Source organism: Diplotaxodon limnothrissa, linkage group LG14, assembly GCF_057381915.1.
Source record: "Diplotaxodon limnothrissa isolate DT_005_m linkage group LG14, D_limnothrissa_male_GT1.1, whole genome shotgun sequence".
NCBI classification, from domain to species: Eukaryota; Metazoa; Chordata; class Actinopteri; order Cichliformes; family Cichlidae; genus Diplotaxodon; species Diplotaxodon limnothrissa.
This window is the reverse complement of record NC_140609.1, coordinates 14,576,456-14,599,541: the sequence shown is the minus strand read 5'-3', so window position 1 is coordinate 14,599,541 and position 23,086 is coordinate 14,576,456. Positions and strand designations below refer to the sequence as shown.

Sequence of the window (23,086 nt, the reverse complement as noted above, 5' to 3'; positions counted from 1 at the left end):
TAATCAGCAATTATTCAATTATGTCCCAACAGTTGGAGGGTATTGCCAATGTCGGGTGGGAGGGACCCCGGGGCCCCGCAGAACGCCTGTGATTAGTGTTGCATCTGCAGAGAGGTGACAGAATCCCTCTTCAAATATTTTGTCTTCATTTTACGGCTCTGAGATGCAATTATGGAGCAGCAGTTCATTACAGCAGCACGCAGCGCTTCATGTTTTATGCATGTCGCCTCATTTAGGGCCTTTATTAATGAGCCAGGCCTGACCAGGCTGCTTGAGACTGTACTGCAGACTGTGCGATGGCCACCAATGGCTTGTGTTTGTGTAGGTGTTTGCGTGCTGGTGGTATGAGTAAGGAGGAGTAGGGAAACGGGGGGAAGGAAGGAGAGTGAACCAGAATGAAGGCTAGATGGAAAAACACAATAAAAAATGTCACTGAGAGAAAACTGAATGAAACAGAAAACGCGTGTGGTCAGTGCGGTGGTCACTTCGCCGCTGTGCCCTCTTTATACCCAGCAGCCGGCCTCGTAATGCGGCTCTAGTGTTGAGACTGGTGCAGACTGGTTTGGCTTTAAGTCAGTACATTGAAGGGGTGGGGGCAGCAGGGGTGACTAACCGCACCTCCCTCCGCAGAAGAAACTCCATCTGCATCCAACATTGAGACAGATGAGGCCAATTTGGGTCCTTAAATTTCTGGGCTGTGATGGATGTGGGGTGGCTGTGCACGCTGAGAGGTTTGCGAAGGGAATGGGCGAGAGAGAGGGGAGACAGGTGAGGAAAGTGAGAAAGAGGGGGACATTCAGTGTGACACAGAATGTGAGAACAGGGAAGGAAAGAAGGGTGAAGGAGACTCACCTCTGAGCATGAGTGGTTTGAATTTATTGCTTAAATTGGTGTATTTATTGGATTTTTATTTTACTCTTTGATGTACGGCGCAGACATAGAAAGTTTGGAGACATGGGGTCAAAATTGTTCATAAAGTTTAGAATTCTTCTGAGTGCACAGGACACACACACACACACACACACACACACACACACACACACACACACACACACACACACACACACACAGTGGAGTTATGGAGGTGATATAATGGGGTACTCGATCCAGACCCTTGACCTGACAAATTAAGCTATGAGGCTAACAGCAAACATCGGTATGTCTTTATGCTTGATGCCCACACACAGTATGTTTTGGCACTTTCTTTGCAGGTTTCAGCTGAAGCAAATCTGAAGCTAATGTGCCGGAAATGCGAGTAACCAAAAATGTCTTTGTTGGATTTTTTTGTTTGTTTTTTTCACCGCTGAGCTTCTCTTTTCTAAAGCAATCAGTGTTTGTACGGAAGGCAGAAATTCGAGGACAACATTACTGATTAACTGATACTCACTGATCTCATTTATTTGCATCTAATTATTGATATCTGACACTTAGATATTTTACGTATCTTCATGAGTTACAAACTACCTTCTTTAACATTGCAGATTTTGAGTAGGTACAGGCTGTATTTGCCCACAAATGTGCCCAGCTTTAACTGACTAATGGCCTTCTTACTGCAGACCAGGGCTCCCATCTGGACTGCAGATCAGCCCCCTTTGATAAGAACTACCATCCTCAGGCCTACATAAATATTTTATCAAGTATAATGGAAATTGTCAAATCAATCTAATTGTGTAATGCATTACGAAGACATCAAACTCAAACAAAGCACATATGCTATCATTTCTTTTAACGACCAGGCCAGACCGGGCCAGGCTGGGCCTGGTTGAGCTGGCGGTTTTGTACCCAGGGGGCCTTCCGCAAGGCTGGGGTGGCTGGCAGCAACCACTCTGGATATACATCTCTCGCAGACTGGCCTCACTCACATTTCATCAAAGGAATCAATTTCTCAAATGTGCACAACTGTGAGCCATAATTATATTAGGGCCCAATGGCAGTTAGCCATGACATGAAAGAGAAAGAAAGAGAGAGAGAGAGAGGAGGTAGAAAGAGAATGCTCATCTATGCAGGTTTGAACTGGAATCGTTGTTATTGTTAAAAATGGGCAATTTTTTAGGTCAAACATATTTTTTTAGCTTTGGTGAACGTAACTCTTCCACACATTTTTTTTTCTAGATTTTATAGGTTTGCTTTCATTTTTCTATAGCTTAGTGGAAGATTGCTGATGCTGCTGTCTAAAAGGAAGATAGAAGGATGAGGACACAGAAGCAGGAAGATAGATGAAAGGAATGGCGCAGGTGACCAGAGCAAACAAATCAAAAGCTTAGGGTGTGTGACATGCTGCAGGGCGCTGAGCTGGGGGTAATTTCAGAGGAAAACACGTAGGAGTTTAGGGGATTAATGACCTTTGTCAACATGTTCTTTACACATGTCACTTCAGAGGCAGGCACTTTTTAAAATCTTGTTTATTTGCACTTCTACTTCTAACTCAAGCAAGCAATCAGCAGGCACTCATTAGGAAATTAAGATCCGCGTCTCAACACAGGCATGCTCATGAGTTGTTGTTGATTACTTCTTTACTTCTGTCTGTGGCTTTACGATGGATCAGGCAGATTCCATAAACTTTGTATGGCCACAGTCTTAGCGTGAAGTATGCTATCCACTATTCCCCACCATAATCCCTTTTCACCTTATAGCTTTCCCCTTCTCTTTACATTTACTCCTGCTCGTTCTTCTCATCTCCTCTATCCCAGGGTCATTGTATAATGCAGAGGGCCCTCTCTCTGTGCACCAGCTGATGTATGGCTTGTGGAAACAATGTGAGTACTGGGCTGTTATTCTGTTTGCTTTACATTTGACAGGCTTGAGTTAGCGTCCGACTGGGATCCTATCTCATTAGGCCAAATGCTAGGCTAAAACAATCATAAAAATCATTTGGCAACTGGCATCCCACTTAGGAACACCTGTCAACATACAGGCGGAAGATAAACTTGTGAAATTGGAGTCAGGGCCCGGATTGAATCGGGATGCGGGATAGAGATGGAGGGAGGAGTGAGCAGGAGAGATGCCCATATGCTCCATGTTGTTAGCGACTTAATGGTATGAAGTGGCTGGGCTGATGCAGAGACTTCCTTGTTGATGATATTGATTGTGGTTTTAGGATGTAAAGTGTGTGTGTGTGTGTGTGTGTGTGTGTGTGTGTGTGTGTGTGTGTGTGTGTGTGTGTGTGTGTGTGTAGGGGTGTGTGTGTGCAGCACATCCATCTCTGTGTTCATCAAGATTTCATTCATTAGCGTTTCATTAATAATAAATGTGATTTGTTAATCATCCACGTTGATGTTCCAAGCAGAGTGAATTTTTTTTACAGCAAATTCATAAAGAAAAGGACTTTGTATATGCATGCGTGTCAGTCAGTAGCTCACAACTGCATGAAACGACACAAGCCTCCCCTCAATCTCAACATTTTTTTTTCTTTTATGCAAACACACATTTTCTCCCCCTCTCTCGATTCCTCGCACAGGCTTCTCTCTTTCCCTCTGCTGTTTCTTCCCCTCCTCTCCCTGTCTAAACATACATCTTTATCAAGCGGTTGTTGTCAGACAACATTAGATAATTAATAGGCCATTTGTCAAGCCTGTGAGAAACATGTTAAAATCCCCGAGCAGCTCGGCAGATAAATCCTGGCGCGTACACAGACTCCTTTGTTGTGTCAGCCTGCCATCGGAGCTGCAGATTTACCATTAAAGGACGCTCATTATTAATCACAACTAATGCTAATTAATTAGGTGTCTGTGTGTGTGTGTATGTGTATATGTGTGCGCACGCACAGGGGACCAGCTCAAAGTTTCAGTTTGTTCCACGGTGTTAATTGGTAACTTCGCCCACAGCCCTTAATGGAGTGTTTTCCATTTGGAATGAGGAGTCATTGACTAAGACAAGGGGGAAAAAACATGGACAATGCTCTCATTAATTAACACTGTGTTAAGAGCTCTGTTCCCGTTAGTGTGTGTTTATGTGTGTATGTGTGCATGTGTGTGTGTGTGTGTGTGTGTGCGTGTGTGCCAGCTTAAACATTTTGCATAATACAAATACCAATTTGTAATAATATGGAGTGAAGGCAGCTATATAAATGGTATTTATTTAAACATACAGTAACAGAGCATTACTTACACAAAACCATCTTTGATGTATTTTCTGGTCTCTCTGGGAGTAAGCATGAAAAGCATAAGAGAAATACAAACACATAAAGCCACTAGAACAAAATTTTACATTCACATATTTTTATATGATTTGTTTAGATTTTTACCACATTCTGTCTAACAAACCATATCTTGTTTTAAATGTGGAAATTCTTGGTGGTCTGAGAACCAAATGTTGACAGATAAACTGTGGACAATTGCCTAAAACTGTTGTTGTCGAGCTACCTACAGATTTGAATGTTTGTGCTTCGTATCAGTCAGTTCCACAGTCACCCCAATGGACCCACGGACCAAAAGACTCCCTAAAAGCGGTGTTAAGGCCTCCATTAAGCACAAAGACAGAGTTAATTAGGAAGCTTATTGCCTCTCCCGAGGCCATGGGGCTCCAAACGCTCTCCTATGCACCCTGCTGAGGGAATATAGCCGCACAGTGATGCACTGTAATTAACAGTACTTAGCAAATCTACAGCAGTCATTTTCTGATTGGCAGTAGCTGTGAGAGCGTTAAAATTAACCAAATGAAAGATAATTATTTTTATGTGTTTTGAATTCAGTCACAGTCTCTTGGGGTATCTTGTTTTTCAGGACAAAAGCAGAAACAACAGCAATCATGCTATGGCCCTTCAGTCGCTGCCACATATTTTGAGTATTTGTGTTTTCAGTGCTCATTTTTACTGCACAGATATTCTTTCTAAGTTCTTGGAACAGCAGAGCAAACTGATTTCCGTGGTGCTTGGATATAAAGCGAAAGCAGGGATGTGATGAAGTGTGCAGTTTTTAAATGTGGATGATGACAAATGGAGGAGATCATATGTGATAATGTTTGACCTGTAGTACAAGGGTAAGACCCCATACATCGCCTCATGCCTGGCTGTCTGTTATCACATGAGAAAAATGATGTCTACAGATAAGCACGAGGGCCGCTCCACATTAGGTGAGAAGTTAATTTCCATATTTCATGATCTAAGACCCCCATCAATCAAGTCTTCGAGCTCTTTCTCTGGTAAATGATTTGTACTCTGAATTGTCCTCAGGCTCAGTAGATGAATGATGTTTTCATCTCATTGTATACTATGAACAGACATACAGTGGAAAAACTCTTTTCCTAACTTCACCCACTGTCTACAAATAATAAAACTCATGCTTTAGCTGACAGATTATATATTTTTTTTAAGTCTTAATATTTTTGACTTCTCCAGCTCTTCCTCACCTGCTAACAACAAGACGCAGCCAAATAATTAAATAAAATACAGACAAAGAATAGAACTGGAAAAAAAGACACACAACAGCAGGAAAGACAGCGGATCAAAGAACCAAAAAAAAAAAAAAAACCACTCAGAGAGGAGGGGTCGAGTATGTCCACAGGTAGGTTATTCTCTCTGTAAACATATGTATCCATTTGTCCCGTGGGTGCGTCCTCTTGGCGTCCCGTCAGCACTGGCTGGGTCACACCTCCATTAGGGGCTTTGTCACAGTGATTAATAGCTCTTTCTATCATCTTTAATTCACTCCCTGATGATGGCGGCCGTGCTAGGGGTAATCATGTGATGTATGAGTTCGCCCAACACATTGTGGCAGAGGTGAAAATCATTCCACCCATGCAGATAGCAGGGCCGGGAACGAATGTTTTCCCTCTTAATAAAAATTAATGAATTTGGCATCAAGCTCAACCATTTGAATACATGATGTATAAGTATGTGTGTGCATATCTGTGTTTATTCAATAAGCCAATATGTGCTTTCCTGTGCTAATGGCTGATTCTGATGAGGAGATAATTTTGTTTCCCTCACTGTTTTGCTTTTTGTCTTTTGGATACATAAACATCAAAGTTTCTCAGGAGTGCACCCCCTCCCGTGCTTGCTGGTACTATCTTGATGTGCAATCTGTGTTATTAATGCAGTTGAAGTCATGAGCATGCTCTGAGATGGAGTTCCCCTTCTCAATCCAAAATTCTTTCAGAGCTCCCACTTTGATGAAGGGCGTCAGCTTGCAATGGTGAAGTAATGTCCATTACTGAACAAACAAACACGACCGTTTGCTGCATGTAGGCAGAGCATTAAAAATGCATGCACTCACACACACACACACACACTGATCTGATCATCCAACTGCAGTGTCACTGCTGTCCACACACCTAAGCAAAGCCCTAAGACTAAATTATCAGTCATCTACACACGAGACCACAATTTTCAAAACTCTGCACATAGCATATTTGTTTTCAGCAATCGTTTACTTTACAGAAACATATATGTTTATGAGCCGAAATGCTCTTGTGGGGTCCAGTGGACCAGAGGAATTCCTGGCCTGAATCAAATATAAACTTGGAGACCAGCGTGAGAGGGAAAATGTCAGAGGAGAAACAGCAATGGTGGGATACAGTTACCTTTAAAAGCTCTTGTCCCTCTACCATGTGGCAAACTTCACATCCAGGCCTCTAACCATGTTACACAGTCTCTGTGCTGAAAATCATTACCCTTACTCCCAGAGCCACATTGGGTTTCATGCCCGGCCCAGTCCAGTCGAGTCTTTGAAAGACGTCTCCTTTAAATTCCCTGGGCCCACACAGTGTGTATGTCAAACACAATAGTTGTACACCGTGTAGACACTGTGATCAGGTATTGCTGCAGGGAATGACTATCAGAACTGCTTTAGTTGTAAGTACGCCTTGACAAAACATGCACGCACAGGTGCACATGCTGGATTACACAGAAAATAATAATATAACAGAGAGCTGATTCAGCAAACTATGTTCATGCATAGATTTTTTTTTCTTTGCCACAGCAAACACACAGTTTGACAGGAATTATGATTCTTACTGACAGAGGAAAACATCTTATGTACTACTTATGCAGTACTTTACAGTTTTACATTCCTCTTCACCACAACTTGTGTTCTGACCTTGAGAAAAATGGAGTCTGCATATATTTACAAATGTGTAGCTCGCTGGTCTTGGCTTATCTTGTGTGTCGAGTAATGTAGCAGTGCTAAGTTGGAAGCATACAAATATTGAAGTGCATTGGTTTTGTTCAAGTCTTAAGTTAATTTCTCAGGTTAGTTCATGACCGCCTGTGGCCAATCACAATGCCCCATTTATTCAATCAGACACATGTTTAATTCAAGGCCAGTGAACAAGAAGTGCGTGTGTGTATCTGGGTGGATCAAAGGTTCCGTGGCTGACAGCGCTGAGGTACAGTGTCACACAGGAAGCCCTTCAGGAATGTTCCTCATCCCAGGGATGGGTTGTTGAGCCTCATTAGCAGAGCTCCTTCTCCCTGTGACCTGTCAGTGTGTGTTAGGCACAGCCCACCACAGAACAGCAGTTTCCTGTGGATCATTTCCGGCTTTTAGTGTCTTTCTGTCCCACCCTGCAACACCTGGCTAGCAGCCCGTTGCGTTCGCTGGCTCAATTACTGCCTTGCTGTGTCTTTGCTTGCTGGGCGACATCTCATATATGATGTTGTATTTAAAACGTCCTACCTGTACATATTTAGTATTTTAGTATTTATTTATTTATTGTCATTGTCAAGAACAATGAAATTGCGTTTGGGGCTTCCATACAACCCAAAAAAAAGAAGAAAATAATAAATACCCCTTAAAACCCAAGTGTACATATTTAACCCAGTGTGACTCCAATGCAATAAGACAATCCTTAGCAATAATGTTCGTAGAAATTCAGACAAAGACCTGAGAAACATGACAAAATACAACAATGCAACCCATTCAATATTATTGTACTGTGAGATATGATATCAGATATGATAGTTATCTATTTAAGAAAGAGGGGGGGGGGGGGGGGGGCAGGAGGGGGAAGAGAATAAAGATATGATTGTGAGTGACTTTGTATTTTAAATGCAACTGTTTTTCAAATTAATGTGCTTCTTTCAATCTACCTCTGTTTCAAAGACTTCACAGCATTGCAAGTTTATACCATCACAGATTGTTTCAACACTGGGAATAATTCAATCTTTATTTCACTATTAGGCTCAACAGCCACGTGTGCCATTCTAAAGAAGCCCAGTGTGGGTTGAGGGGTCGTGCTTCAATATCCTGTTTCACTCCACTCACAATAAACCTTAGTGTGTGTCTCTCTGTTCCCTCTGTTTTCACTGCACATTGAAGAAAGAGTTCAGGAAAAAGAATTATAAAACAGCCAGAATAGCACAATGCTGGGTCAACCCTTTGCCGTAGGGCCCAAAAACCTGTTTTTGACCTAATAGGTTTTATTTTAAAAATTAAATTTGCCTTGCTTAATTCCTAAGGCAGGAACATGCCAGGCGAGTACAAATTATAAACAAGAAGTGGGCTCACTTCAGGATCTCCTGTTTTTTACTACTAATTTCCACTGCAACAGAATGAAGGTCCCCTTGCATGATACATTTGCTGTTTCCAGACCCGAAGGCCCTTCTGTCTCCTACTGTTTATTTGAACTAATCAAGTTTTCATATGTTGTCCTTCATCTCTGAAGTAAGTTAAAGAGATGGGAACAATAACCCGTTGCCACTTTATGTCATTGGACATGACCCTCACATCAAGACTTCTTGTCTCTTGCAGGTGACGGAGATGATAAGATACCTCTTTATCCATCCGACATCTTAGACGACGTATGCGGCTCTGATGGGGATCCTACACCTTCTTCGGCCCTGCCAGAAGACCCGGGATCACCTTCACTCTCTGACGATGAGTCCTCTCCACAGGACCATCTGTCATTCCAACACCAAAGCATCTTTTTCCCCCAAGAAGATCTGAGCATTCCCTTTGACTTTGAATTGCGAGAGTCAACCGTCCCATCTGGAGGGCTGGGCATCTGGAGCCGCAGGAAGGTGAACGTCGGGGAGCGATTTGGACCATATGAAGGAGAGCACAGGCCTTGTCTCCAAGATCCTACTCAAGGCTGGGAGGTAGGAACATATACAAACTCCTGTATTTCATTATGTTATCTAGTGACAGGGAATAAAGCTGGGAAGAGAGATGTTTATAGGTGGCATCAAAGATCCTTTAGGCAACCAGGGTGTCCAGATTAAAACAAGAAGCGTTTATGTGCATTTATGTGACATAACTGCATTTCACTATGTTTTTTCTACAGCAGTAGTATCACACTTTTTGACGAGATGGAATTTCCTTCCCCTGTACACTGTGTAGCGTTCACATCAGTCCACTTTTTATTTCCTTCCATGTCGTCATGTTCACATTTAGCACAGTGACCACAAAGTTGTTGCTGCCGTTTGTTGCCCAATGATGTAATGTTAGGTCAGCGCGACTGAAAGAAAGTGAGTTGAGCTCGTGCTCTTAACTCAATTAAAATGAAAAGCCATAAATCCCTTCTTCATCCCGGTTAGGGACCCAGTGCGACCACTGGCAAATCACATATTGGTCAGGAGACACAAAAAAATCGAATGCAGGGTCACGGCACAAGGTCAAAGGTTAGATGTGGTCTCTGTCAGTGTCAGGCTAGTTCAGTTTTATGGAGCAGGACGGAGAGGCGCGGGGGAGTATTGGCTTCATTCAGACTCCCAAAATAGATCCTCTCTCATTTGAACGTGAGGATTTAGTCTTTGAAACTCAGGGATTTGTAGCGCAGAGCTTAAGAAAAGCCGACCATGCAGCTCACTGAAGTGAGAAGTCAAGGTATATAAAGAAAACGATGATTCAATACAGCATTTTTCCTCTTTGTAGAGTCTAACTACAGAGAACGTTTCCGTGCTGCACTTTATAGCTGACTGAGAGCATGTTGGTAAAATATTAACATTCAGCTCATATAAATAGTTTGGGATTTGGACTCGTCCTCAGTTGGTTTGCATCATACAGCATTAATCCAGCCCATCAGTTCAAACTTAGTGGTTTTTGGTTTGGAGAAAACCAAAATAAATTTCTGCTCCTTAGCTATTTTATTATTTCTTTTTAAGCTGAATTTCTCCAGGAAGCAACTTCTACCTCTTTATCAACTGCAGAGCGGGATGCAAATATAAATTTGCGTTAAATTGAAGTGATGAAATAGTCTTTATTTAAGCCAATTTTCATGATATAAAATCATAATATGAAGTCCCTGTCTCTCCCAAAGAGATTTACAGCTGGTTGAACAAGCTCTGGGTTATTCTTTTTCCCAGGGAAGGAAATAAAGAAAAAAGGTTTCATGAATTTTAATCCTGTGGTAATTTATGGGGAGCTTGAATAATAATATGTATTTAAGAAGCTGAGGAGCTTGGATGTGAGTGTGCATATGTGTGTGTCTTGGGGCAGGCGGATGGGGGAGTTGAGGGGAAAGATGGGATCCTGGCGAGGCAGCACTGTATCACAATGTTTAATTACCGCCCTGACAGCAAGCCATAACTCTTTCCATTAAGTAAATAAGTTGTAAAGAATTTATGATGAAATGCCACATTATTCAGAATGGATATTCAGTGATGACATCCCTCTGCATTAAATATGGTAAACACCATTAAGCCCTCCTGACCCTCCCCCTCTTCTCCCATGCCCACCCGTTTACTATCCCTCGGCCATCGCTCACCCCACTCCCTCCGCCTTCCTTTTGCCTGCAACCCGTCAATATGCCAATAACCCTGCGGAGGGTCTGTAAAAATAAAATTGATTTGGTAAATGTGAGCTAAGATAGATATGTTTGCTTTCATCATCAATCCCGCACAGCGCAGCAAGGTGATGTCACCGACCGGGGAGCGATAAAGTGGCGCTCCCATCTGGAGCTTTTGATCTAGGGCTCTGAAGCAGCTCAGGCCAGTGGTGACAGACTGGGGAAAGTTTGTCACCAGGGAGGCCACCACTTCTCAGCGCCATCACCATAAATTTGGGAGCTTTATTCATAAAGGGGAAGAATGAGTTATGACAACCATGATGCTTTATGAATACAGGAATGGTGACTTATGGGAAAGATAGCTTCTGTAAATAAAAGGCAGAGAAGCAGTGGCGAGGGATCTGTCAAGCTCACCTACGCTGTCGCATGCAGAACCAAAGTGCTGACCGTGCTAGCAGTTGTGTGCACAGTGTGAATGTATTTGTGTTTGTGTGCATGCTTAGGCAATTGTATTAGTTAGTTGTGTTGTTTTTTATGAGCGAATTGTGTTTGTGCTGAGGATTGTATAGATCTAATGATACCTGTGTCAGTCTGAAATCCTTCAATCAGACACTAGTTCAGAATGTGAGGAAGAGCTCTGCCTTATCACAAAGAAAAGTTAGAGCACTAGAGGAAGAAAGATAGAGAAATTGGGGTCCTGAAATAACTTTAAAGATATGTCAGAATTGAATTCTCAAAACACTGAAAGCAACAAAAACCTTTAAGAATTTATGTGTTATTCAATCTAATGCCTAAAATAAGCAAAAATATTTAAGTTGGAGTAGTAGTATGTATAGGTTGTCAATTAAATTTAAGCAAATATGTGGCAACGACTTCTTATTAAAGCTCAGATTTCTGATTCCCATCATTTGAAGCAGACATTCAGAGCCTTGAGAAAGTCCAGAAGGATCAGTAATCCAAAGTTTGTTCCATGAGACAAACCATCATCATACAGCAGCAGTTTAATGATCCAAAACGCACCTCAGAAATTTCCAAAACTACCAAGGAGACCGAGCTGTCATTTTTCACGTCACAATCCCGCTCAACGGCAAAGGGGGAGAATATCAAATACTAAAATATTTTGAAATGCATTTTTTAATTCAAATTCAATTCAATTTCTTTATTGTCCCACAAGGGGAAATTAGTTTAGCAGCAGGATAAAAATAAACAGAACAATACTATAAAATAATAATAACAATAATAATGATAGAAAGTTCAAGGACAATTATTTGCCATTAAGGAGACAAGACGCAGTAGGGATAAAAGAGACCTGGAGTCTTTTAGTCCTCCTCGGAGGTACTCTAAAACGGCGGCCGGAAGGCAACAACTCAAACTCACTGTGAAGTGGATGGTTCACACAATTAATAATAGAATGAGCCTTTCTAAACACATTTCTATTGTAAATGGCCAAAAGTCCATCTTGCCAACGTCCTGAAATTTTGCTAGCAGTTTTTACCAGAAGTCCCAACCGATTCTTATTCTTCACCGTCAGGTTACCAAACCAGGCAGCAATACAAAAAGACATCACAGATTCGATAAAACTTCTATAAAACAAGGACAACATCTCAGATGAGACATTAAAAGATCTAATTTTCCTTAAAAAGAACAGTCTTTGTTGAACTTTTTTAGTAGTGGCATCAGCATGAGATTCAAAACACAGTTTATGGTCAAGTACCACACCTAGATATTTATAACTCTCAACTATCCCAATATCTGCAGTTTTAATGATAGTAGGTGATGACCTATAAGACGACTTCCTAAAATCAATAATCATGTCTTTAGTTTTTGACACATTAAGTGAAAGGAAGGACTCATCACACCAATTCACAAAATCATCTACAACCTGTCCATGGCCTGACTCATCCCCCACTAGAAGACTGACGATCACTGTGTCGTCAGCAAACTTCAGGATGTGTCTGTTCGTGAAACTGCTGCGACACTCATTTGTGTACAGAATGAACAGAAGGGGAGAGAGGCAGCAACCCTGGGGTGATCCAGTAGAGGAGGAGAGCACAGATTGTCACAGATTTCACTCAAATATTGAAGTTAATATTATGGTGCGATGAAAGATGAATTAAATCTGAAAGAAATGTGGGTGTAAATGTTTTACATACCGATGGTGTAAGATTTATTCCTTTTTAACAAAAACAGAAACATAAATGCCGCTTTATGACTTAAGATTCATATTCAACTTTAGTGAACTAAATTTCATGACAACAAGAACAAATTTCAAATAAATCCAAATAGTGTTAAATATCTTCAGCTTTGAATATAATTGGGATCTTGTAAAACAAACAAAAATAACCGTATTGCATTCAGCCTTTCTTAGAATAAGGATGTTATGGCCTGCACTTGCCCACAGTATTTGCATGTGTTTCCCCATGGCCTCCTTGAAAATACTCTTAACGCCTGGATGCCCACCAGTCCATATTCTGCTGTCTCTTTCTCTGAGTCGTTAGCATTGAAATTCAAACTCCATTTGTGTCTGTCCTCTTCTCAGCAGCAGCAACAATAAGACAGACAGCTAAAGTCCCGGAGAGAGTTATCCGGCACTCAATGAGCCTTTGGGCTCACCCAAACTTGGAGCCCCACAGGATTATGGTTCCTGGGCTTAGAAAACTGGGTGCCTCCTGCTGGAGGAGCACTGGGCGGAGCAGGTTAGGGATACGAGAAGGGGTGGGATGGCGGGTGGGGCGGGACAGGGGCGCTTAGGGTCTTTGTGCACCTCTTGAGGGAGAAGTGGAGGTGGAGGTGGAGGCGATACTGTTGGTGGCAGTGGTGGTGGTGGGGAGGTGGTGTAGGAGATTAGCAGTGATGGTGAATGGGAGTAGAGGATTAAATGGCTGGGCAGGGCCTTTCCAGGCTCTGCCTGTCTTCTCAACCTCCCAGTCATGAGAGGATGGGAGGATGGAAGGAGGAGGAGTGGCAGATGCCTGACCAGGAGGAGGTTCATCTTTTCACTTAGTGTCAATTCAAAACGGTGTGCTTGTGATTAATTGCAACACAATAATAAATCTTAAAATTCAGGTTCGATTTGTTGATAAAACTTCATCCTAAAGAACCTTAAGCAGTCACATTGATCATATAAGGGAGGTGTCGGGTCATATTTACTTAACAGCAAAAATAAATAAATAAAAAAAAATTAAAAATCAATCTGAAGTGTTTTGCTACTTTAGCATTTTATAAATTTACTATAAACTAGGAAATGAAGCATTTGTGTGTCTGCATGCTGCATGTGTGTCAGTGTATGTTTTTATGTATGCATGCGTGAGACAGAGTGTGAGAGTGTAGATGGAGGGCGTTTCAAGAGGGCGTGTTTTTTGTGCACGGATAAGCTGCTGTCCTGAATGAATGCAGATGTCTCTGGCTGGCTGTCCGCCTGTCCTCTGTGCGCTGATGGCCTGTCACCTCTCTCTGTCACGAGGAGAAAGAGCCACTCTCAGTCCTGGCTAAAAGCCTCTTAATCCCCCAGCCCCTGCCACATCCCATCTACTGTCAGCATAGATGGCCCTGCCCACAGCAGCGCTTAGAAAGGCCAGCACTAGGGATGAACCTCTCTGTCACTCACGCGCTCCCTCAATGGGCACACATCTTCACATTTTCACACATTTACACACACGCGCGGGCGTAGTTTTCAGAAATTCAAAGTGAAAAAGTCTTGCATCTACAAAGGCAACGTGAACAGCGGTTGTCAATGCATTGTGCCGTGCGAACACAAGGCAGCGCTGACATCGTTGTGGGAACCTACGAGAAGCGCACCAACAAAAGCACCAACTGACCGCTGGGACACTGTGTGCAATAACACAGGAACACTATCACTGAGGTAGGCAAGTACAACCACCAAATGTGTCACCCAATAGACAGGATGTTCTGAACAAGACACCTTGTTATGGCTGTGCTGCAGAGGAAATATGCAATTTAATCACATATTAGTGGCAATTACAGGGATATAACTGAGATCTGTGTGTGTGTTACTACTAGTTAAATTTTCCTGATATCTGAGCCCCAGTCACTCCCAGGTTTATTTTTCAACTCCCATAATTAAACTATAATAAAACAAAAAACATTGCCATTGGAATGACACTCATGTTGGAAGATTCCACCACTCACCCTTTACATATCACACAAATGATTAGTGACAATGCAGAAAGTGTCGCTGCTGTATACAAGGTTCTGAATATGTTACGATGCTTTTATGCAGGAAAACAAATCTTGCACTTCAAATCGAAATTATAGCTGTCACCTGCAGTTTAACTCTGTAAATCATTTTCTCCTTATCTAATCAAACACTTCAGCCTTGCCTTGGCCAGCACTACCAGCAATGATAATGTCAAGATACCCTGACCCATTTAATATCTGAAGGTAAAAGCAGTTTAACCTTTGAAGAATTCTCCAACTTCACCATTCGTCTTCTCTGGTGACATTGCAGTACATACATGTTCAAGAGAAATGCTGCACAAGAGCAAAGCAGCCTTTTAAACAGTGTGCAAACAATATAAATTGCATTCTTTATGAGCTCAAATGCATCATATATGTCAATGTGATCAATCACAGTTTTGTTCTGCTATCCCAACCTGTCTGTCTACTATATTTAAATAACAGGAATTCATAGATGTCAGGAAAAAAAAGCATAACTTTGTAACAATTTACTTACTTCAGTTAGAAAACTAACTGAAGTAAGTAATTGTATTGTTATATTTCAGCTAAGTAAAAACTATGTGTTTTAACCTGCTAGGCAACAAAAACATCTGAGATGTTCAAATGTTGCTGTGTGTGTAGACTCCCATGAGTCAAAACAACCCCAGAAGTGCATTCACCCGTGTGTGTCAGCATCTTGCCCTTGTCTCTCCTGGTGTCTGTGAGGGAGATGGGCTTTTTGTCCTGTGTAACTGGATCTTGATTGTCTTGGACGGCAGTGATGCCCGTTCAAAACCCCCAAAGACAAAGCAAGCTGGGGGTCCATCTCCCTGCCTCTCAGCTGACTGATAATCCATTTCTTTGGGTTAATCTGTTGCTTGTTGGTGCTGGTCGAGGCCAGTGTGTGTCAGTTGATCTGGGTGTTCGAGAGGTGGCGGGTAACTGATGTTCTAATCTCATGTGAGAGGAGCGAGAGGAGACGAGACACATTCATACAGACCGAATATAAGACATTACGTGTGAGGGTATTTACCGAGAGGAGTGCTGGGTCAGCCAAATCCCCCACTTTCTCCAGAGGCTACTGTTCTCTTGTTAAAGAACATAAAAACTATACAGATTTCTTATCCCCCCTTCTCCACCTTCTCCTCTTGGTTCCCCCGCCTCCTGCCTTTCCTCCGTCTGAGTTCCCAGCAGGGAGAGGAAGCTAGGTTAACTAACTGAACAAAGTCAGAGTGAATTGCAGAAGGACAAAGGCAGGCGTGAGTGGGGGCTATGCCAGTTGGAAGGTGTAGCCAGCAGCACAATACCAGGTGAAGGAGGCTCTCACCAGGGATCCATCCAAGCAGGGCAAAGGTCACCAGCCTTATTAGATCTGAAGTGAATGGAAAAACCTGTTTGATTGAAGAAGGAGGTCAGAAAAAGCAGGGATGAGGACGGAGGAGTCCACGTATTTCAAAAGCTCAAGGCAGGGGGCATGTTTCTCTCCCTATTATACCTGACACATCTGCAAGCAAATGTTTGAGGAGCTGATAGTGCATGGTGGGAGTCAGAAAACACACATAAAATGCTCTGTTCTTAACAAAGGAGGCTCTGGAACGCATGCAGAGCAAGCTCAATAACGCAGTGACACATGTCTAGACAGCCACAGATATAATGGAATTTATATGCAGGTATATTAACTCACAGGGGAGATATAAACGCTGCTGCCTTGTAACACACATTTAGATCATCTATACTCGGCTATAGCATCTATAGCACTGTTAATACTTCTGATAGAAGAGGGAATCCTCAAAGTGAGCCTTAAAAGCTGTAACAGCTATTAGATCATTTACAGGTCGAAGTAAAAGCAGAAATGAGAAAAGTTTACCAGCTTGAGCTAATTCATTAGATCCATGAAGCTGGACGGCAATTAGAGAACGCTTGAGCTAACATCCTCTTGTTAATTTACAATTCTGTTGGTAGTAAATGTGGTGAAAGTTCTGAAGTAAATATAGAAAAAACAATTAAAAGAATGAACAATGACTCCACCCGTGTAAGGAGCAATCAAATCAAACGCATCTCATCATCTGCACAGATCCTTATGCAAAACAACAATACTACAAAATGCCATTATTCGCTTACACAGCAGCACTGCATGTTTGAATAGTTCATCCATTTTCACAGTTCACCAAACCCAGTGAAATAAATGCCACAGGTTTAACACCCAAACACAGACCCACAAAATGTGCCCTCTGCACTCTGCACAGATAGGAGTGAAAATGAGGGGACCGCTAAACAGCATACAGGAAGCCGAGGTGATGAATTCCGTGTGCGGAGCCATGGAGCTAGGCCCATAGATACCTTATCTAGGGGGATTGATAGGGGAAGCACCTTCCCTTAAAACACACCACTGATTGTTTCCAAATGTCTTCCCAATGGGGTGGGTTATAGTGAGGGGGTAGACGGGGACTCGGGGGCAGAGTTTGCAGGTTTTTTATTGGTCCAGTCTGAGGAAATAGAGATGGAATAGCAACTTTGTCCTGGCTTTCCTGCCCTGTGTTGCTGCTAGTGCTTAACTACCAGTCAGATCGCATTACCCAGGCAGTAAATCTAAGTACCGGTTAACGCAAATAATCAAGAGCTAATACTGCTCTACAAAACCACTTTCTCAGTGTCTGTGGTCAGAGCTGTGCAAACAGGCACAACCCAAGGCTTTCTGCCCTCTTAGCCTCTGCAGGACTCTCCCTCATACTCTCACAGCTATTATCACCTACACAGAATCATAATCTCCACATACATATATGCGTCCATGTATTCCTTATGAATCGTGCACATTTCTATATGTATTGTGTGGCTGGTGTGGTTTGAGTACCTATTATTTGGTTAAACATGGTAAAATCTTCAGACCAGACCAAATTTAGCACAGTAATGTGCTCCACCTTTCCCCAATTACTCTATATTCGTACTCCAATTACAATAGAGCACGTCTCAAACCAGAACTGTGAGCAGCCAGTTCTAGAGGGAGCGAAAGTAGAGGCCCAGGGTGGCAGTAATGAGGTCTTAACCCCGACTTTGCTCTATTATGTCATAATGCTTTAATTTGAGCCATATGATAGGCTGCTGTGCACTCTTGTGTTATTGGAAAGTCAATATTTGTGCGCTGGCCTTGTCTGTTCCCCTCAGATGTCGTCCCGGAGTGAATGAAAAAAGAAAAAAAGCCAAAAATCACGCAGGAGCAAATGATTGGCAGAAAAGAGGACCACACCAGGTTGTTCCAGGGTGTTGTATATACTGCTTGGTAACGCGAGTTATTAAAATGATAGGATCAATTAAGATGTCTCATCTACTCTGACTGCATGAATAAATATAGAGAATTATGTCACACGTGCCGCACTGGTCAATAGAACTGTGATTAAAAAAAACACCCTTTTAGTATAACTAGTATTGATAGAAGTATTACTGCTAGTACAAGTGTACAGAATAAATCAATGTTAGTTATTTCCTGCTCATTTCACAATTAATGTAAATGTTTGGTTTTACATTTACCTGAAAAAAATGTTCACTTTACCACTGTAGGTCCATATGTATTGTTCCTTTATATCTCCAGTCCACCATATTTCACTATATTTTCAGCAAAAAAACCTTTCAACCTTAGTAACTTATATATAAACATAAGTTAATTTTTGAGATTTGTGATTGTTTACTGTAAATGTTATGTTGGGAAAAAAAACTAGTGAATTTTGCTCTAGCTCATCTAGCTAAAAAGCTTGTTCACCATCCCAAACACAGGAAATCCCACTCGTCCCTTGATATATGTTAAATATATGCAGAGAACGCTGGGCTTTTAAATATAAATATTTTAATTGTCATATTGTCTAGTTTACTCAGTGCTGCACTTCTGCCCACACACCTTCGACCAGCCACTCATGTCTGCATCTCTTTCTAATCTAAGCAGTTCTTTGGCCTGCTAATACAGAGTGCCAATTAACAAACAGTGTATGAAATAGTTTGTACACTGTTTGAAGGTCACATTTTAAATTACTCTGGCGCTTGTATTTAATGGGGTTAATTACCTTGGTAATAACAAAGGACCACATCCTGGCCAATAATTGTTTTCAAATTGCTTTCAGGTTGCTTATTAATGATTTAGTCCATTAGTTATTGTCATTATGTAATTACAGTATGGGATGTTTAATTATATTCAGGATAAACATGCATTCCTTTAAAAACAAAAAAAGGGTTGATCGCTTCTTTTAAACGGGGTGAAGAATTTACTGCACCTGCTCATTAAGCAATGAATGATCGGATTCATTTGTAACTTTAAATGCCTTTGGGAAAATTGAAGGAAGGAAGGAATTATTGGCCAATGATATATAAGGGCTGCATTTAAAGTAACAGCAAGAATCTTTATTATACCTGTTGTTATGTATATAAGTGTTTTGGGGTTGTTTTGAGGATGTAAAATGAATACAGCTCGTGAGTTTATATATATACATGTTTTTGTTTTTGTTTTAAGTATGGAGCATGGAGCAGGCAATTAATGTCCCCTCATAGCTGTCACCCTTTGTCAGCAGATGAATGCAGCTTTGTCACCCAAAGATAGCGGTTAGCAGATAGTGCTTTTAGAAAAGGCAGTCCCTGAGTGACTAGGAGGAAACCTATGCATAACAACTGAGGGGCAGTCTGGAAGAAGATAGCATGGGCAAAAACTAGACAGGGTAAACAGAAGAGTGATAAATGAGGCAGAAGAGAACCAAAGACAGATAAAAGGGAGTGAAGGGTACAAGAGAAAGAGAAAATCAGCCAAAATGAATGAAAGAGAGACAAAATGAGCTGAGGAGGTGGAGAGGGAACTCGATGTCCTGTCTCTGGTACGTGCTGAGGGAGACAGATTTCCCGGTGGAGTGTTCCCAAGTGTCCCCCTGCAGTCTGTAATAGGATTTTCCAGGCTACAGCAGGTAGTCTGTGAAGGAACTTTGTTCATGGGAGCTCACAGATAAGGGTTAATGCAGCCCAAAGGTTCCTCCACTTCACACGGCGCTTTGGGAGTCTGTCGCTCCCTCCTCATCTGCCTGCAGTGTCAGCACCAATCCGTCACAAAGGATTTCTTCCCGCAAAACTCAGTGGCCATTTCTGACATCTCCAACAAACTAATTGTTGTCTCCTGCTCTGGCAAGTCCTGTGAAGTCCTAACGAGTTAGCGTCTTTTGCACAGATGAAAAAAAGTCTTGCAAAATCTATTTCTCAGCTGAATTACGCTCTGTCATCAGCCCAAAGTGGGAGAGGAGAGGAGGAGAGGATGCAAAAAAACAGATCCTGGTAGAGTGTCTTAGAGCAGAGTTTGGATCATCCACATTCCCTCCTCCAATTGTTCTCTTTCCTTAGGCCGTTTTATGGTTGCTTCCCTTCCCTCCAAGCTACTTTATGACATGCATTGTGAAGCTTTAGAGTTCTGGGCACCCTCTCATTGGGCCATGCAGTGCTTCTCCCCAGCCTGAGTGACAGTGGGATCAGGTCCAACTGCCACCCAGGACACTGAGCCATAAATCATCCTGCTGGCACCAGATTCTACTTCCTGAACAGCTACCAGTTCCTGCAGGGGACAAAAAGGCCTTTGTGGACTTTAGGAAGCAAAAAACCTCTCCTCTCTTTAAGGACTCTGATGTTTATGAGCGATGCTGAGAAAGAATTAGGGAAAAGAGTTTCCATTTCTTGTACTTTCTCTCTCATTAAGCACATTAATAAGGCAATGACTAAACCACTGTTAACTGAATGTGAACACCTGTTCAGTAAAAGGTCCAAATCAGATCAGCTACTGTTTGTTTACATGCATCGCCATAGAAACTACCCACTGAAATGACTTCACAGAGATAAAGTAATCAGCTTTCGGTTTCCCCATGAACCCAGCCTTCCAGTTTCATCTCTGTTAAAATAAAGAACTGCCCTCCCAGAGCTGCAGCGGGCTTCGTGGCCTCCCTTCACGCCTCCCTCACTGTTTTACATTCCTTATTTCCACCAGTCTCAGTCCTGCATGTGTGTTTGGATGGCTCCACCTCACTGTCAGGCTGTGAGGGACGGCTGTTTTCCTTGCAGGCCAGATCAAGACAGGGGATTGGCCCCAGGGGGCCCAAGGATGTGAAGCTTCTGGCATGTCCCGTAAATCTAGGGTTCCATCTCCATTGCTCGATCTGCACCCAGCAATGAGAACATCAATGAGGCGTGAGGATGAACATTCCTCAGACTGCTCTCGCACACAAACCCCCAGGTTTTGCTTGCAGAATAACACCTCGCCGCCCCTCTCTTCTGACTAGTGAGCTGTCCATCTCAGCAAAAAGTCAGTCTTTCCATCCCTGATGAAAGAAGCCCCAAACCCCAAATCTTCAGCCATGAAAAGTTTCACAAAGAGGCTGCCTGCTTCGTGTGTAACCTTGTATTAAATGATGATTATGAAAAGGCGTGTTATTCTAGAGTCTATGAGAAGTCTATGTTGATATATGTGCTTCCCGTAACCATCTGCCAATCCAACAGCATGAACCTGGCAAGGCTCTCCAAACACAAGGAGTTCAAGCCGTTCACAGTCCTTACACATTAACAGCTATGTGAGGGATGTTTTTTTAAAAACTCTTTTATATGTTGTTAAAGTGTCAAAAAGTTTAGATGGGACACCGCTTTCAGAATTTTTCTGAATCACTTTTTATATCTATTTTACTCTTTACCTTATTTTCATTTGTGTCTGATTCTTTTTCTACAGTACAGACAGGCAGTCTGTCTGTTATGTTCAGGGGTGAGAGGAACCAGGACAAAGGGGTAGACTGAAAAGTACACTGACCAATCAATAAGCATAGATGCACTGACCACATGGGCCCCAACCAGCTCATGCGGCCCTGTTTCTCCTCACCCAGCCAGCCATGTTAGCCACGTTAACCAGATTTTTCACCCAAATGGAAATGCAGCCTGTCACTTCCATGCAGCCTCCAACTGCTGTGTCTGTCCAATCCGTCACTGCGTGCTAGCGGCCGCACAAATAGGCCTGCCACTCTCACTGTCATCTGAGTAACGGATGTCCCATCGTTACCACGGGGTGGGACCAGGCAGCACTCAGGTCCACTTTCGCTCCTCCTTAATTTTTTTCTCCTTCCTCTTCCTCTCATGGGCTCCCATTGATGAGTGGACTAGGAGTTTAAGTATGAATATGTGTATGTGGGCGCTTTTCCGGGAACAGAGGCATGATTTTTTTTTTCTCTGTGCCGTGAATGCTCCCCCTCAATCTCCAACCCTCTGCTCAAATCTTCCATCAAGACTCAAAAGCATTGGTATAATAGGAGCAGGGGTTGGATGAAATAAATTGTGTCCTGGACTGGTAACCTAACAGCCATCATAAATAATGTAGACCTATTTGAAGGGGAAGATGGGGCATTAGAAGCTATTTACACTCCAGGAGCCATGCTATCGATCAGCATGGGACGTCCTATAGATAAGAATGGGATGATGTCATGGTTATTTATGATGATTCTTGATGGTAAGGCTACAAAAGGGATTTTGGGGCGACAGCATCATCAGTTTTTGGGATGTAGGGGGGGTATGATGCATTCTACCATCAATGGAGCAATCAGCGGGGTGGTTGAGGGAGATGCAATGGTGGATGCCTCTGACAAACGGACACCCTCACACAACCATATTCCCACACATAAAGAGGCACGGAGACACAAACAATCACAGCCGCACACAGAAACATGCCACATGCATGCAGACACACGCACACAGCTGTGATAAATGCCACCGGTGTGAATAGGGTCTATAAAGACCGGTGAGTGGAGATAGCTCAGAGGAGATCCAGTACATCTCCTTCTCCCTGCGCCGTATACACATCAACATACATATGTAGAGAGTGCAATAAAACACTACATTTCCACTGGTGTGCTGTGAAGTGAGCCAAAGGCTATATTCAATATGAGTCTGGGACAGAATTACCATTCAGGGATCACTTCACAGGTCAGACAAGTACACGAGACTCTGTTGTATTAGATCAAAATTTAGAAACTGTGAGAAGTCGAGGCCATGCGAGCTGTAGTGGAAGAGGAAATAGGAGGAAGACATCTTGAAGAAAAACTTTGAGTTTCAAGCGTAGGTACTGGTCACGTATCACACATGTCATAACGGTGATGTTTGAATAGCTTCAAGTCAAAAGAGTTCTATGGATGCCAGGATAATTTAATACATCAGCCGGTTTATTACTTTCAACGTAATAAAATATCATTATTCCATTCAA

General features: G+C 42.4%; 1 protein-coding gene across 1 annotated transcript in view; it reads left to right on the top strand.

The window, feature by feature from the left end:
- Nucleotides 1–23,086, top strand: part of mecom (MDS1 and EVI1 complex locus) — a 124,952-nt gene that overhangs the window by 31,819 nt on the left and 70,047 nt on the right. The window contains exon 2 of the mRNA XM_085370500.1: nucleotides 8,688–9,034. Within this exon, the coding sequence (XP_085226626.1) occupies nucleotides 8,688–9,034 (347 nt within the window). The remainder of the gene's footprint in view (nucleotides 1–8,687; nucleotides 9,035–23,086) is intronic.